This window comes from Xyrauchen texanus, chromosome 15 (genome assembly GCF_025860055.1).
Source record: "Xyrauchen texanus isolate HMW12.3.18 chromosome 15, RBS_HiC_50CHRs, whole genome shotgun sequence".
Lineage (NCBI taxonomy): Eukaryota > Metazoa > Chordata > Actinopteri > Cypriniformes > Catostomidae > Xyrauchen > Xyrauchen texanus.
Window position 1 is genome coordinate 13,508,822 of NC_068290.1, and position 14,764 is coordinate 13,523,585.

The 14,764-nt window shown below is 38.6% G+C and overlaps 1 protein-coding gene across 7 annotated transcripts in view; it reads left to right on the plus strand.

Moving 5' to 3' along the window:
* Positions 1-1,230: 1,230 nt before the first annotated feature.
* LOC127656351 (receptor-type tyrosine-protein phosphatase U-like) overlaps positions 1,231-14,764 on the plus strand; it is a 319,639-nt gene continuing 306,105 nt past the window's right edge. For all 7 annotated transcript variants that reach the window (XM_052144640.1, XM_052144642.1, XM_052144643.1 and 4 more), the window contains exon 1: positions 1,231-1,451. In XM_052144640.1, the coding sequence (XP_052000600.1) occupies positions 1,382-1,451 (70 nt within the window). In that variant the 5' untranslated portion in view covers positions 1,231-1,381. The remainder of the gene's footprint in view (positions 1,452-14,764) is intronic.

Below are 14,764 nucleotides of genomic sequence, written 5' to 3' on the forward strand. Positions count from 1 at the left end.
AGAGGGAAAACGTTAGAACTGTTTGCTGCTGTGTGAAATTAAATTGGTATTTGAAATGTGAATGGATTAGCGTGTGGTTATCTGCGCCTGCCATTCTCGCTGGCTGTGGGACATGGTAGGACCTTGGGCAAATGAGCTCCAGCTTGGCCCTGTTGCTTCTGTTCATGGCTCAATAGATAGGCCTACCTTTGTTGTTCCAAAACAGATTAACACAAGTCCATACAACCTGTGGTACTGCGTAGATTACTTGCCTGGTAATGGCTATTGTTCTAGGAAACAGTAAACCTATGGCATGAAAGTCAGCTTGGCCAAGTGGCTTTAAAATTGCTCAGAAAAGAAAGAGTAATTTCTAAAACACTTTTAAAGTGGGTATTTTTAGACATGTATTTCTTGAATGATTACAGTCAATGGCAAAGTCATTTATTCACGTGTAAGCAAAGGTGTAGAGTTCATTGGTGACTTTCCATTATTGCATTATTACCCCTGCATTTTATAGTATACACACATATATTATATTAATAGTATATTAATCTATTAGTCTTCACTGAGGCCTCCATAACCCATCTGTCTGCACTGTATCACAATTTCTGTACTGTTTTTATATATTGTACATTGTTTGTCATTGTGTCTTACACTTTATTGCATAGTGTACAGTGTTTTGCACTGGAATGTATAGTGTATATTGTTTTTTATTATATAATGTATACTGTATTGTATGTTGCATGGTCTTACATTGTATTGTCTTACACATATTACTGTACATTTGCTCATGTGTGCTCTTACTATATAACATGATGTATGTTATATTGTTGTACCTACAACAATTTGTACAGGCCTTGCTATGTGGCAATAAATCTTCTACTGTAGCCTATCATATTGTTCTCAGTAAATTACAGCCTGTAGAGTGGGTATACTCTTTTTATTCTTCATTTTATTAACCATCATAAATCAAACCAATATATGTCATTTGTTATATAGAAGCTGGTATCCTATCCACAGTATCATATCATCAGGTTAAACAGAATAAGCTTTGAATCACAATGCAACACTAGGACACCAGGATTTTAAAGTTGCACGTTGAATTACATTTTCACCGCATGGGGGCGTCGTTTGCACACTTTCAAGTACAATACGCATACTCGAGCACCAGAAATTTCGCTCGGAGAGAAAGCAACATCAGTTCGAACTGTTTATCCTGACGTCAGTTTGAACAGATCGTACTGCCCCCGTATCACTTCACGCGACTCTGAACTGCTCATCGGCTGGATTTCGGGAATCGATGAACGGGAGTCGGTTCACTCACAACTTCGCCATCAAACTACTGGAGCCACTGAAATGAAATGATTTCGACTTGTTTTCCCAGCTGGACTAAGAGCAAAAAATGAATATCTGCGCATTTCTCTTGATTCTGGCAGTTCAGATTCACGCCGATAGCGTCGAGGGACCAACAGGTAAAGTTCCGTTCATTTCAAGTTAAAGAGGCTGCGCACTTTCAAACTTGTGTGTGTTCTGAGGTCACGAGAAACATTTAAGCTCGTGTAAACAAACATAAGCTAGCAAAAAGAGGCTGAGTTATGTTTTGAAACCGTTGAACTTGTCAAAGAATTGAGAAATTATAATACTGTGAGGTAAAAAAAAATAATGCCTCCAGAAGCTTAATATGTGTTTTGCGCTGATATATTTTCATTGGTTATGATGATGTGAGACGTCTGTTTGACATTGCCTATGACATGATCAGCGAAGTATGCTTTCAGAGATTGTGGGTCTTTAAATTTACTTTTTCTTATTCTTGACTTATACTTTTTTTTTTTTATTTTTTTTTTTTTAAAGTAAACTTAAGTTTTTATTCTCATTGCGAAGTTATAATCAGTGTTTAAATTACGCGCGAGTCGTACACTGGTGATTTATAAATGTACGTTTATCGAATCGATGTAAGGCATCGATGCTTTACATTGAATGGGTTTTCTTTAAATGTGCATCAACTTTTCATATTATACAAATTAAAACATTAAATGTTAATATTTCTTGTGGCTATTCCGCGGAACCTGTAAAAAGTTATTTTAACACATGAGAATTGCCCCATCACACATTTTCTTACTAGAAGTTATACATTTTCTGGCGAATGTGTGGGCACTTATTCTCGCAGTAGAATAAATGAGGAGAGTTGAGTGGAGGAAAGTGAGTAAAACGAAACCTTTTTTTCTTATTCACTCGGTTGCGCAATTCTTTGCTGGTAAAAAATATTCTCGCGTTTAAGTTACTATACTTATACATAATTACAGCTTGTATAAATTCGTCAAATGGTATTTTAGCGCATACTTGGTCAGCGTTTTTCCTTAATCACGTTCATAACAAATATTGTATTGTGTGTGATACAGTATCTCGAGCTCTGAGGGCGCGAGATTGCGTTTTATCATCTATAAACTGTTAGGATTTCTCTATGAGAAGCTTAAAAGCTTGTTGGTTGTAACAAATTACATTTTGTGCAAATTAAAATGAGTCTCCGTCAACTTAGGATGCAGCCTACTGCAGTTGTACAATTGATAATATTGACGATAGCATGTGTGATATTCCCTGCTGGAAAAGGGAAAATCTTAAACTAGTCTGGCTTGCTGGGTTTAGCCAGGTTATAATGGTTTCCCATCTTGGCCAAACGGGTCTAGCTGGCCTCTAGCCTGGAAGTCCAGCAAAGGCGTCCCTACAGAAAACACAACCAAAACCAATGTAATCTGGTTGTAGCTGGTTTAAGGTTGTCTCCCAAACTGGCAAAATTGGTGCTCAGCTGCTTTTAGCTGGGAGGTCAGATGGTCTCCTGTCAGTGGGCTGTATGAAGACAGAGCAGGTACAGAGAACTGATGAGTGCAGTGTGTGATTTGCTCATAGTCAACAACTCCCTCTGAGTAGCCAGGCTGTAGAAAACGTATCGCATGATTTGGCCAAGAAACTTGACAAACATTCATGATCCGTTTGAGGAAGTTATTGATTTTCCAGTTAACTAAATGGCTTTCATTTAGCAAGCTGTCTTGTAGCTGTAGGGTTGTGTGACTACTGCTGTGGTCTGTGCATTCCCTCTGTTCTTCAGCTGTTCAGTCTAATCCTGGTTTTTGTTGTTTTTTTTGCTTGATTTACACAGTGCAATCCATTTTTATTGTGTATGGCTGCTTTTTCCTTTGTTTTTTTTTCTGGACTGGGGGGACAGAAGGCAGTGATGAGTGACCTAATGTGAGATGAATACAGGCACTGTAACCATGTCCTAACTTAATTTTTAGCTCTTCTCACCCTCCCCCTTGGGTTGCATGGATTCCCATCGTGAGCTATGCATCAACTAGCAATACATGGAAGAGCTTTATTATAAGTATGGATGATATGAACTACAAAGAATCTGCTGGTGGAAAAAACACAAAAGCACGAAACAAAGTTATTTTAAAGGAATGAATATACTGGTAAGGTTACCTTGCAGATATTGCTGGCTTTAGACAAATGAACTTCTGTTTTGAAATTGCATTTTCAAATATATATATATATTTTTGTAATTCTGAATAGCATAAAGATTGCTTGAAAGAATTGCTTTATTTCTCCTTTCAAGTACCATTGATTGTATTTGTTCCTCTGTTTATGATCAGAGATGCTGTTTTTGTTCAAAAACACTGTCAATGTCCAAACAGTGTTGCCATGATGGAACAGACACAAGCAAGTGTCTCTCAGGAGAATGAAGCACATAATTTGGATGAATAGATTGAATTAGGGAAATAATTAAAACACATGATGATAATTATACAAAGGCTGAGAGAGATTGGGGTGGGTTTGCATTAGCTACTTAATGCTGTCTCTGGAGAATTGGCATGCACTGCTCTGTTGGTTTTTGCAGCTCTGTTATATTCTACGATATTTGTTCCATTCATATGGATTTTTTTAATAAAATCATATATACTGAGCACTTTATTAGGAACACTTGTACACCTACTTATTCATGCAATTATCCAATCAGCCAATCATTTGGCTGCAGTGCATAAAATCATGCAGATACGGGACAGGAGCTTCAGTTAATATTCACATCAACTATCAGAATGATATGATCTCAGTGATTTGGACCGTGGTGTGATTGTTGGTGCAAGATGACCTGGTTTGAGTATTTCTGTAACTGCTGATCTCCTGGGATTTTCACACACAACAGTTTCTAGAATTTACTCAGAATGGTGCTAAAAACAAAAAACATCCAGTTAGCGGCAGTTCTGCGGAAGGAAATCCTTGTTGAGGTGAGAGGTCAGTGGAGAATTGCCAGACTGGTTCGAGCTGACAGAAAGTGATGGTAACTCAGATAACACTATGTACAATTGTAGTGAGCAGAATAGCGCCTCAGAATGCACAATATGTTGTATATTGAGATGGATGGGCTACAACAGTAGAAGACCACATCAGGAAATGTATTAGGATCATAGTGTTCCTAATAAAGTGCTTGGTGAGTAGCCTATATAATATGGCTTTTGGAACTGTGCATAATTGTCTTTAATTCATGATGTAGTTGTGGGCTAAATAGAAGAGAGTATAGTCTGAAATGGGTCTTCAAATGATATATGCCAATATTTAGTGAGCCGGCTAACTGATGGCCGAAATAATACAGATACAGTACATTATATGTACAGTGCATCCAGAAAGCTTCACTTTTTCCACATTTTGTTATGTTAAAGCCTTATTCCAAAATGGATTAAATTCATTATTTTCCTCAAAATTCTACAAACAATACCCCATAATGACAACTTGAAAGAAGTTTGTTTGAAATCTTTGCAAATGTATTAAAAATAAAAAATGAACAAAAATCACATGTATATAAGTATTCACAGCCTTTGATGCTACAAGCTTGGCACACCTATTTTTGGGCAGTTTCTCCCATTCTTCTTTGCAGGACCTCTCAAGCTCCATCAGGTTGGATGGGGAGCGTCGGTGCACAGCCATTGTCAGATCTCTCCAGAGTTTTCAATCGGGTTCAAGTCTGGGATCTGGCTGGGCCACTCAAGGACATTCACAGAGTTCTCCTGTAGCCACTCCTTTGTTATCTTGGCTGTGTGCTTAGGGTCGTTGACCTGTTGGAAGATGAACCTTCACTCCAATCTGAGGTCCAGAGAGCTCTGGAGCAGGTTTTCATTAAGGATGTTTCTGTACATTGCTGCATTCATCTTTCCCTCGATCCTGACTAGTCTCCCAGTTCCTGCTGCTGAAAAACATCCCCACAGCATGATGCTGCCACCACCATGCTTCATGTAGGGATGGTATTGGCCAGGTGATGAGTGGTGCTTGGTTTCCTCCAATCTTTGTTTCATCAGACCAGAGAATTTTATTTCTCATGGTCTGAGAGTCCTTCAGGTGCCTTTTGGCAAAATCCAGGCTGGCTGTCATGTGCCTTTTACTGAAGAGTGGCTTCCGTCTGGCCACTCTACCATACAGGCCTGATTGGTGGAGTGCTGCAGAGATGGTTGTTCTTCTGGAAGGTTATCCTCTCTCCACAGAGAAATGCTGGAGCTCTGTCAGAGTGACCATCAGGTTCTTGGTCACCTGACTAAGGCCCTTCTCCCCGATCGCTCAGTTTGGCTGGGCGGCCAGCTCTAGGAAGAGTCCTGGTGGTTCCAAACTTCCATTTACGGATGATGGAGGCCACTGTGATCATTGGGACCTTCAATACTGCAGAAATGTTTCTGTAACCTTCCCTAGATCTGTGCCTCAATACAATCCTGTCTCTGAGGTCTACAGACAATTCCTTGGACTTCATGGCTTGGTTTGTGCTCTGACATGCACTGTTAACTGTGGGACCTCATATAGACAGGTGTGTGTCATGATCTTTCCAAATCATGTCCAATCAACTGAATTTACCACAGGTGGACTCCAAACAAGTTGTAGAAACATCTCAAGGATGATCAGTGGAAATAGGTTGCACCTGAGCTCAATTTTGAGTGTCACGGCAAAGGCTGTGTATACTTATGTACATATGATTTTCTTTTTTTTTTTTTTTTTTTCGTTTTTTATTTTAAATAAATTTGGAAATATTTCAAACAAACTTCTTTCACAATGTCATTATGGGGTATTGTTTGTAGAATTTTGAGGAAAATAATGAATTTAATCCATTTTGGAATAAGGCTTTAACATAACAAAATGTGGAAAAAGTGAAGCGCTGTGAATACATTCCGGATGTACTGTATACAAGTTAATGATAGCAACTGTTTTTTTTTGTTTTTACAGAAATGCTGAAGTTACAATGCTAATTTAATGCAATATTTGAAAACTGAAAATGTACATTATCCATTTGCCATCTGACAAGGCTGTTGGTAGATTTTGAAACGGACACAAGGGGGAACTTCCACTTCTATTAATTAGCTAAGTTTAAATGAATATCGTCCAATGCTTATACTCGGGGAATGCCCATAAATCACCCTGGGTAATATATTTGTTATCAGTCTATGATTAGGAGTAAGGGGTAAACATTGTTCACATGATATTTTTGCTATCAACCTTGTTTGGAAAAGATATGTTTATTTTGAAGATTTATCTAGGCCTATCTTCCCCAGTGCTAATTTGTTTTCTCAGGTGTGTTGGATTGTTTGTCCTCCTGCTTACATATAGCTTACACTGCAACCTTTTCTTGTAGTACAGTGCATGACGTTTGCATCAAGGTGATATTAATTTTCAGAGATGCATTTGTAAACTGCAATGTTGTAGCCAAGCAAGGCCATAGCATGGAAAGCGACTTTTTGTGTTTTGAACATAATGTTTAAAACGGATAGTTCATCCAAAATTTACAATTCTCTCTTTACTTTCTTTATGGAACACAAATTATATGGATGTATGATATGAAGTCTAAAGCTTTCAAGCTCCAAAAAGGACATCAAGGCAGCATAAATGTAATGCATAAGACTGGAGTGGTTTAATCCATGTCTTCTGAAGCGAGCTTCTCACATGAACATGCCAGATAGACCGTGGAAGTCAAGATTTTTAGTGAATAAGAACTTGAATTCTGGTCTGATTTTCACCCAAAGAGATTAAATCGCTTGTTTTGCATTGTTGGGTGAGCTATTCCTTTAAAGCATCTAACCCCTTAGAAAACTTTGTACTTTCTAACTGCTATTTTATATTCATAAATATATGCTTTCATCATGGTCAACACTAATAATATCACATGCAAACAGGCTTGTGGGATAAAACCCACTTTGTTTGCTTGAAAATGTAATATTTGCATTGAGAGAACAGAGGCTTGTTATGATGAAGTTCTTTTAAACTACCGTCTGCAGTGGAACTATGAGGAACTTTTTATTTTATATTTTTTATTTGTTGATGTGGTTAGTGCCACCAAAATAATGAGGTAGTGTGTCAGAGAGGGTTTTTAAAAGCAACAGTTGAGAGTGCTTGTTCCCAGCATCAGAAGCAGTTCGTCTCTTGTCAAGAAATGTTTGCTTTGGATTCGCCTGTCAACTGCACTGGACTTGTTAGGTGGGGAGGGGGTTTGGGAAAGTGAGACTGCCAGAGGGCTCTTCTTCTCTTCAAACAGCAGAGCTGCTCTGAGTCAACATCTGATTGGAAACGAGTGTACAACAACAGAGAGAACCGGCACTGGCATTCCTTTTGTTGTCTCTGGAAGACTGCTCCATTCCTCAGTGATTTATCTACGCTTTCAAAAAACACTTCCAGTTTCAAGGGGCCCTGATGGAAATTTGGCTCTGTAAGGATGGGAAAAGGGGACTGGTGTTTAGATGGGGAAAATGACCGTGAACTAGCTTCGGAACAGGAGGGCACTTGGATTCCTTGGCTTGCCAAGTTGTTGAGTTTGAGTTATGCTAGAGAAAGGACAGCTGGGTTGTGAAGACTCCTCAGCTTGGTCTAATACTGACAGTGCTGTTTCTTTAAGGGGGACATATTATGCTCACACATATAATGTGTGAAACTTATGACTTGCAAATCTGAAATTGGGTCACAGAGAATTTGTATCGATCCATCCTTGATCCTTAGCTTTGAAGTAAATCCAGCCTTGAGTTGACCATCTATTGTTTTCTCCCAATTTGCTTTAAGTCCCTGTGGTGGTGTAGTGACTTGCCTCAATCCGTTTGGCAGAGGACGAATCTCAGTTGCCTCCACGTCTGAGACCGTCAACCTGCACATCTTGTACATTGAGCTCGTTACCAGGAGGCCCATGCCATCCACAGCAGCATCTACGCACTACTCGCCACACCGAGAGCGAACCTCATTATAGCAATCACGAGGAGGTTAGCCCGTGTGACTCTAATCTCCTTAGCAACCGGACCAATTTGGTTGCTTAGGAAATGTGGTTGCTTAGGCGATCTGGCTGGATTCACTCAGCACACCCTGGGATTCACAAACTCCAGGTGTGGTAGCCAGCATCTTTACCACTGAGCTACCCAGGCCCCACTGTGTTGACCATCGTTAATGAAGCAGTCCGAGTTCGCACAAGTGGCTCTAGTGAGGAGATAAATATGTCAGGTTTTAATGAGGGCAGATCTAAGCTACTTAGGCAAATCTCCTCACCAGCCGTGTGCGGTACCTTTACCCTTTTGATGTCATTAGGGGCTGCAAACCTGAATGGCTTGTTCGGAGACACAGTTTTTTATTGATGGGGAAATAAATGAGGGATGGTCTTTTACAATTTTTTTGTGGTTGTCTACACACTGGGGACACATAATTATGTTAAATGTTTTTGGAAAAAGTACATTTGTCATAATATGCCCTCTTTAAATGCCGTGCTGAATCCAGCCTACCAACGATGTTAGCCAGAGGGGAACTGGCCCCCACAGTGAGTCTGGTTTCTCCCAAGGTTATTTTTCTCCATTAATCAACATCTTATGGAGTTTTGTGTTCCTTGCCACAGTTGCTTTTAGCTTGCTCACTGGGGTTATTAATACAATTATTATTTAATTGCTTATTTTTAAACACGATTAACAATCGTATTTTATCTAATTACACAATGATGATTCATCAACAGTATAGACATTACAGTTTTATCGTCTGTTAATGCCTGATCTTCTGTAAAGCTGCTTTGAAATGATGTGTGTTGTGAAAGGTGCTATACAAATAAAATTGACTTGACTTTGCATTAAACAACCTATTATAGACTATGCTGTAAAATAATTATGAAGCACAAAATGATGCACTAAACCCCAAAAATGGGAAAGGTAATGTACAAAAACATAGGAAAACAATGTTTTGGCCCACAAATATTGTATAAATGTTTGACATTTAAAACACAAGTGACAACCTTCTCCAATATAAATTTGACAACATGCCCAACCTGACTTTCATGAAATATACCTTTTTCCTAAGAACACAGACCCTTGCCTAAATGTATGCAGTGTGGTTTGATTATGTTCACTGGTTTTCCCAAGAGCTACAACAAAATAGCAGCGATACTGAAGATTTACTGAAATGGGTAGATTCACAAAAATTATTATAATTTAAGAGGGTTTTGAACCACCAAAAGAGTGTAAGTATCGCATACATCCTTGAAAATGGGTAGTTGTGTCCCTGACCCTTGTAAAACTTCCCCATTCCCTGGTGGTCTCTATATTAATGGAATATTTGTTCCAAATGCATTCTATTTGTGGGTCCTTCAACTTCACTAATCTTATGGCTCTTAAGGTTAAGGTGAACAATATTTGGTCTATGATGGTGGATAGGCTTTCTGCGGGCAGGGGATATTGCTATTAGAGTAACTTTTTCCATTCTGGCAAGATATGCTTGCTTTGTCAGGCTTTTTTTTCAACATTAGAAAAAGGCAGTCAGTCACTCAACAGTCACTCAAATCCCCTGAAAAGAGGCACTCTGAGAGATGGCACAGCAGTCAAGGACATAATTGAAGGGGTCACATTTTTTTAGTTGCAAGATTTCCTCAATGGAGTGCTAATTAAAGGGGTCATGACATGGTTTTTTTTATTGTATTATTATGTTCCCTTAGGTGCAATTATAGTATTAATATATTTTTTTTTAAGAAAAACTTTTAAAATCTAGTGATTTATGACCTTTTCCCACCCTGTTTCTCATCCTCCGATTCAAACAGTCTGTTTTGGGGGCGTTTTCCATTTAAGACTTCAGTGTTAACGCCCACTGTTATGATTGGCTAACGCCAGTGCCTATGTATCAATTATTGACGCTTCCAGCCAGAACAATCTGCAAGTAAACTAAGTAAAAACACTGTGATTATTCATAATGAATGAAATTGCGCTTTAAAAAGTAGTTTAAAGTTTAAAATAGATTACTTACAGTTTGCGTCGTCGTTGTTCCCAGAATAGTCGGCACGGACTTATCTTTGAGCAACAGTTTTCTGGCAAAGCCAGCATCATATTGAGATTTGTTCTCAAAACAGTCATCCTTAAAATGTACAGAACAAACGCTTAAGTTAACACTGCCGTGACTGGGACGTCCGCAAAAAATAAACTGCATCCATTTTTCCCTGACGTCTGGATCTTTCGGCAGCTTATTCAGAGGTTTTGTTTGACCACAGCCAGGAACAGCACATCTGTGTGGCATCGTAATTTTCCGGTGCACAAGTAGTCTCTGTCAGAGCTCGCTGTCCATCGACTGAACACTTGTGAGGTGCACGGCGATACTGAAATGAGCGTGAGTTGTCTTGGCGCTTAAAGCGTAGTTATCTTGTGCTGGAGGCGGTCATATGCAAACGCTGGTACGTCACTTCTAACCGTCACGTCACTTCTAACCATGAATCCAGAACGAGCTGTATTTTGAGCTTGATTAAATAAATGATTCGTTTAGAATGGGGAGGACGTCTTAAAATATTAAACTTGCAGGACGTTTTAATGATACAAAGACCTCTTATATACCAAAAGATCAAGGCAAATTTGGTTTCTCATGTCATGACCCCTTTAAGGTCACTGAGGTCGGAAACCTGTCATGCTTGATGAAAACATTAAATGATTTAGGATCTAGAGAAGTAATTTGACACAAAAAAGGGTTAAACAAACTCAAAGGATTTCTTTAAGGAGCCTACTTTTAAGATGTTTGGAGACTTCCAATGTTCACTGTTCAAAGAATGTGATGAATGTACAAGTGCACTGCCTTTGTACTTTTTTAAATACTCAATTAGACTTGCCTTTATTTTTAGCCAAAGCATATAGTAATAGCTGTAAAATAAAATTATAACAATAGATGGATTTAATCTGCCAGTGTTTCATTTGCACACAAGTTAAAATCTCAAGATTTAATTTTTAAGTTAGTTAAATGGATATCAATTGTTCATAAATTGTGCAAATTCACAAAGAGCTTCAGCGGTCATTGTTTGGCCTTCACTGTATGTTCTAAAATTTTGTTTAACCAACTGTACATTTAGAATAGGCCTATAGCTTCTCTTTCGTTACTTGGAAAAATATGTGATTCTCAGCTAGTTTTCATACTGACCTTTTGTCATGTAATGGCCTGTTTTGAAGGTCTGTGCTCCAGTACTTTCTTAGTATAATCCATGTGACCCAGCACTTGGCATTTTCTTTTTAACTTTTCTTGAAACAAATGGGGTGTACTCTTGTCTGAATCATTTACCTGGTTTGCCATTTCCTGGCAGGTAATGATCTCGGGATATAAAGTGTCCTCTAAGTAAAGTTGATCTTTTGCAATTCTGGACTCATTTTAGTCTCTCATTGTGGATCTCTCCCCAACCTCTTCTCCCTCTCTCATCTTTCTTAGGCTGTACATAATACTGATAAGAGTAAGGGATGGGCGATATAGCTAAAATGTGTGTGAAGTGTGTACATGTCTATGGACTATGAAAATTAGGCTTGCACAAAAGATGTGAGTAACATGCTTAATGATAATAGTAATAGTGATGATTGTGTTGGAGCTCTGGAGGCCTCAAAATCCACTGGCCTCATCTCAGCCCTCGTGCCACACTGACAGACTAGAGAGATTTACACCAACCCTGCCCTTATTCTCCATACTCAGGCTCTGAGTGCCCCAGTCCAGCAGAGATAAAAGTCGTATTGATCTACTAGCACCACAAAGTCCATTTCTCGAAGACTCTATCAAACGAGAACCACCTTTATGACCCATGTGCTTTTGATATAGCCTAGGGACTTGAAATATGGTGGGCATGAAATATTGTGGGTGAAAGCTGGCCGGCTCATACCTGGATTGAATGTAATATGATCATAAAATATATTTCTCTTCATGCTGTAAAAATCCTTCTGGGAAGGATTTAGAATATGTTTGGATTTCCTTGCCCACTATTTTATTACATTTGGGAATGTATGTTTGTGATGGTGTTAATTGTTCATTAGGGATGCACGGATTTAAAATATTGGTTCTCATTCACTAACCGTGCATACACACTTATATGTGCTCCTAAACAGCCCGGAAAAGTTTTATCAGATGGCTTTAGCATGTTGTGTTCTGTACAACATTGCAATAGCACGGGTCGTTTCTTTACCTTATGACAGTGCTTGAAGTGTGCAATTGGTGACAGTACTGGCAGCTCCTAAAAGGTGCAGGTACGGAGTCCTGTTTGCAATAAGATCAGGCGATTTCTTTGGGCAGGACTGCCAGTGATTTTTCTCTACACATTTACAACTGTACAGGAGCGGTTTGGCTGAAAGCCCTTCTATGGAAATGGTTTGGGTGAGTTTTATGCTAATTACTAACTTTGGGTACACACTTCTTCATTTGGAATCATCTAGATTCATTAACATTAGAACAAGGGTAAGAACAAATTCATGTGTGTATGCACCTTTTGTGAATCTGGCGGAAATCTTTCGTGATAACTTTTTTGTGCATATAATTACACAAAATCCATGGAATTATTGGTGAATAAGAATCATTGAGCCAATAATTGTTATGTTGATGTAATGGACATTAAGAAATACAATGGACAATCCCATAAAGCTATACAGGTTTTTCTAGAAACCCCAGATACACTTTTCAGCAAATATTGGCAGCAAGCACAAGCACACCATCACAGATGCAGTCTTTGATGCTTGTTAGATCCCATTATAAACACACCCATCTGGTAGACCACTTTCTGCCTGTTTCCACATTTCTCCATTTCTCTCTCATTCAAACGCACACAGTGACACCCCAGCAGAAAGTTGCCGCCTGTACTGCTGAATATACACAATCTGCAGGAAGCCCTTTTTCCACTCTTTGGATATCCTTTGAGAAAGTATTGAGATACATAGTCTCAGGCATTGATCTAGGACCAGATTTAGTTTAAATTTCACAAATCCACAGAATTCATTCTCCCCTCCTCGAATGTCACTCGGTCAGGAATGGATATGCGCCAAACCTCCTGGCTTTTTCCTCTGCCTGATAAACGTTTTTAGCTGCAGAAGTCGTCATCTTTCTTGATTTCCAAAACATCTTCTCTAGCGATGGGCATCTCAAGTAATTTTTAAGTAGATTACTTTAACACATAACAAAACTAGTAATCAGATTGAAAATTAAGTTTAAGTTAAAACTAATGAGAATGACAATGTACGGGTAAATCAAACCTTATAAAACTAAATTCTAAATTCTGATTGGATGATCCAAGTTCAAAGCCATTATAAAATGAATATATACCCACATCTGTTAGTGCACTTTCTTTGAATACCAGGTTCAATACAATTAAGGCTCAATAGACAGCATTTCTGCTGAATAAAATAATTTAGACTTGTCCCTCTGTAAAAAAAGCAAAAATCGAGGCTATATTGAGGCACTTGCAATTGAAGTGAATGGGGCCAATTTTAAGCTTATATGAATGTGAAGCATATAATTTTATAAAAGCACTTTACATTTTTGGTTTACTGAGTTATGTTGTCATGGCAACAAAATTGTAAAATTGGATATAGCTGTACACAGAAAAGGTTAATAAGCGATTTTATCGCTCTAAAATCATGTTAATACACGTTGTTTATGTCTCATGGCTATACTATGGCTATATTTTAATGCCATTGAAGTCAATTAAGCTTAACTTGTGTTGAACATGGAATATTTGTGGTTGTTTTAAAATAAGCTAACTTCAACATATGTTTTCTCTTTTGAAAAATGTAAATGCGCAATATGCATACAATTAAAACGTCATTTTATTGTTGCCAGTGGCAGGCAAAGACATGGTGTTCGAGTTTTACTTGTCAAATAGTTAAAGCAGAAGGAGTTCTCGACAAGTTGATTACTCATGCACATCTCTATTCTTCTCTGTCCTTGTCTCCAAATTGCATATGTAGTTGTCTATTGTCAAGTTATGCACCATTTCAGAGTTAAATGGAGAGAGGTCAAAAGTCACTGTTCCACTGTTAGCATCAGCACTTAATGTTTAGTTCACAACATGAAATATGAAACCAAATAAACAACAGCCCATTCCAAATATATTTCCCGTTATGGAGTGCAAGTGGTGCGTATTGACGGTTGTAAGCCAGTCTAGCAGGTTCTCATGAGCTAGGCAGCATCACTCGGCCCATAATCATATCAACATTATTAAGTAATTATAGACTAATGAACAATTGCAAAGTGTTTGGAGCTATTCATGGCTCTGGTTTCTTGAAAAGTGAATTAAGGCTGTGCAGTCACCTCAATTTAAAGTGCTTTCACACAACCAGACGGAAAAACATTAAGACAGAAATTGTCAGTTTTTTTCAAGTTTTACTGCTTTCTGTGACACCTGCCATGTCATGACAGTGTGGTTGTTGTTTGAATGGAAAGTTGGAAGAACTCTCTCTCTCTCTCTTTCCCCCTCTCCGTGGGTGACTTCAGTCTGGTGTGACAGCTGTTCTTGGCAGGTTATGGCATGAAC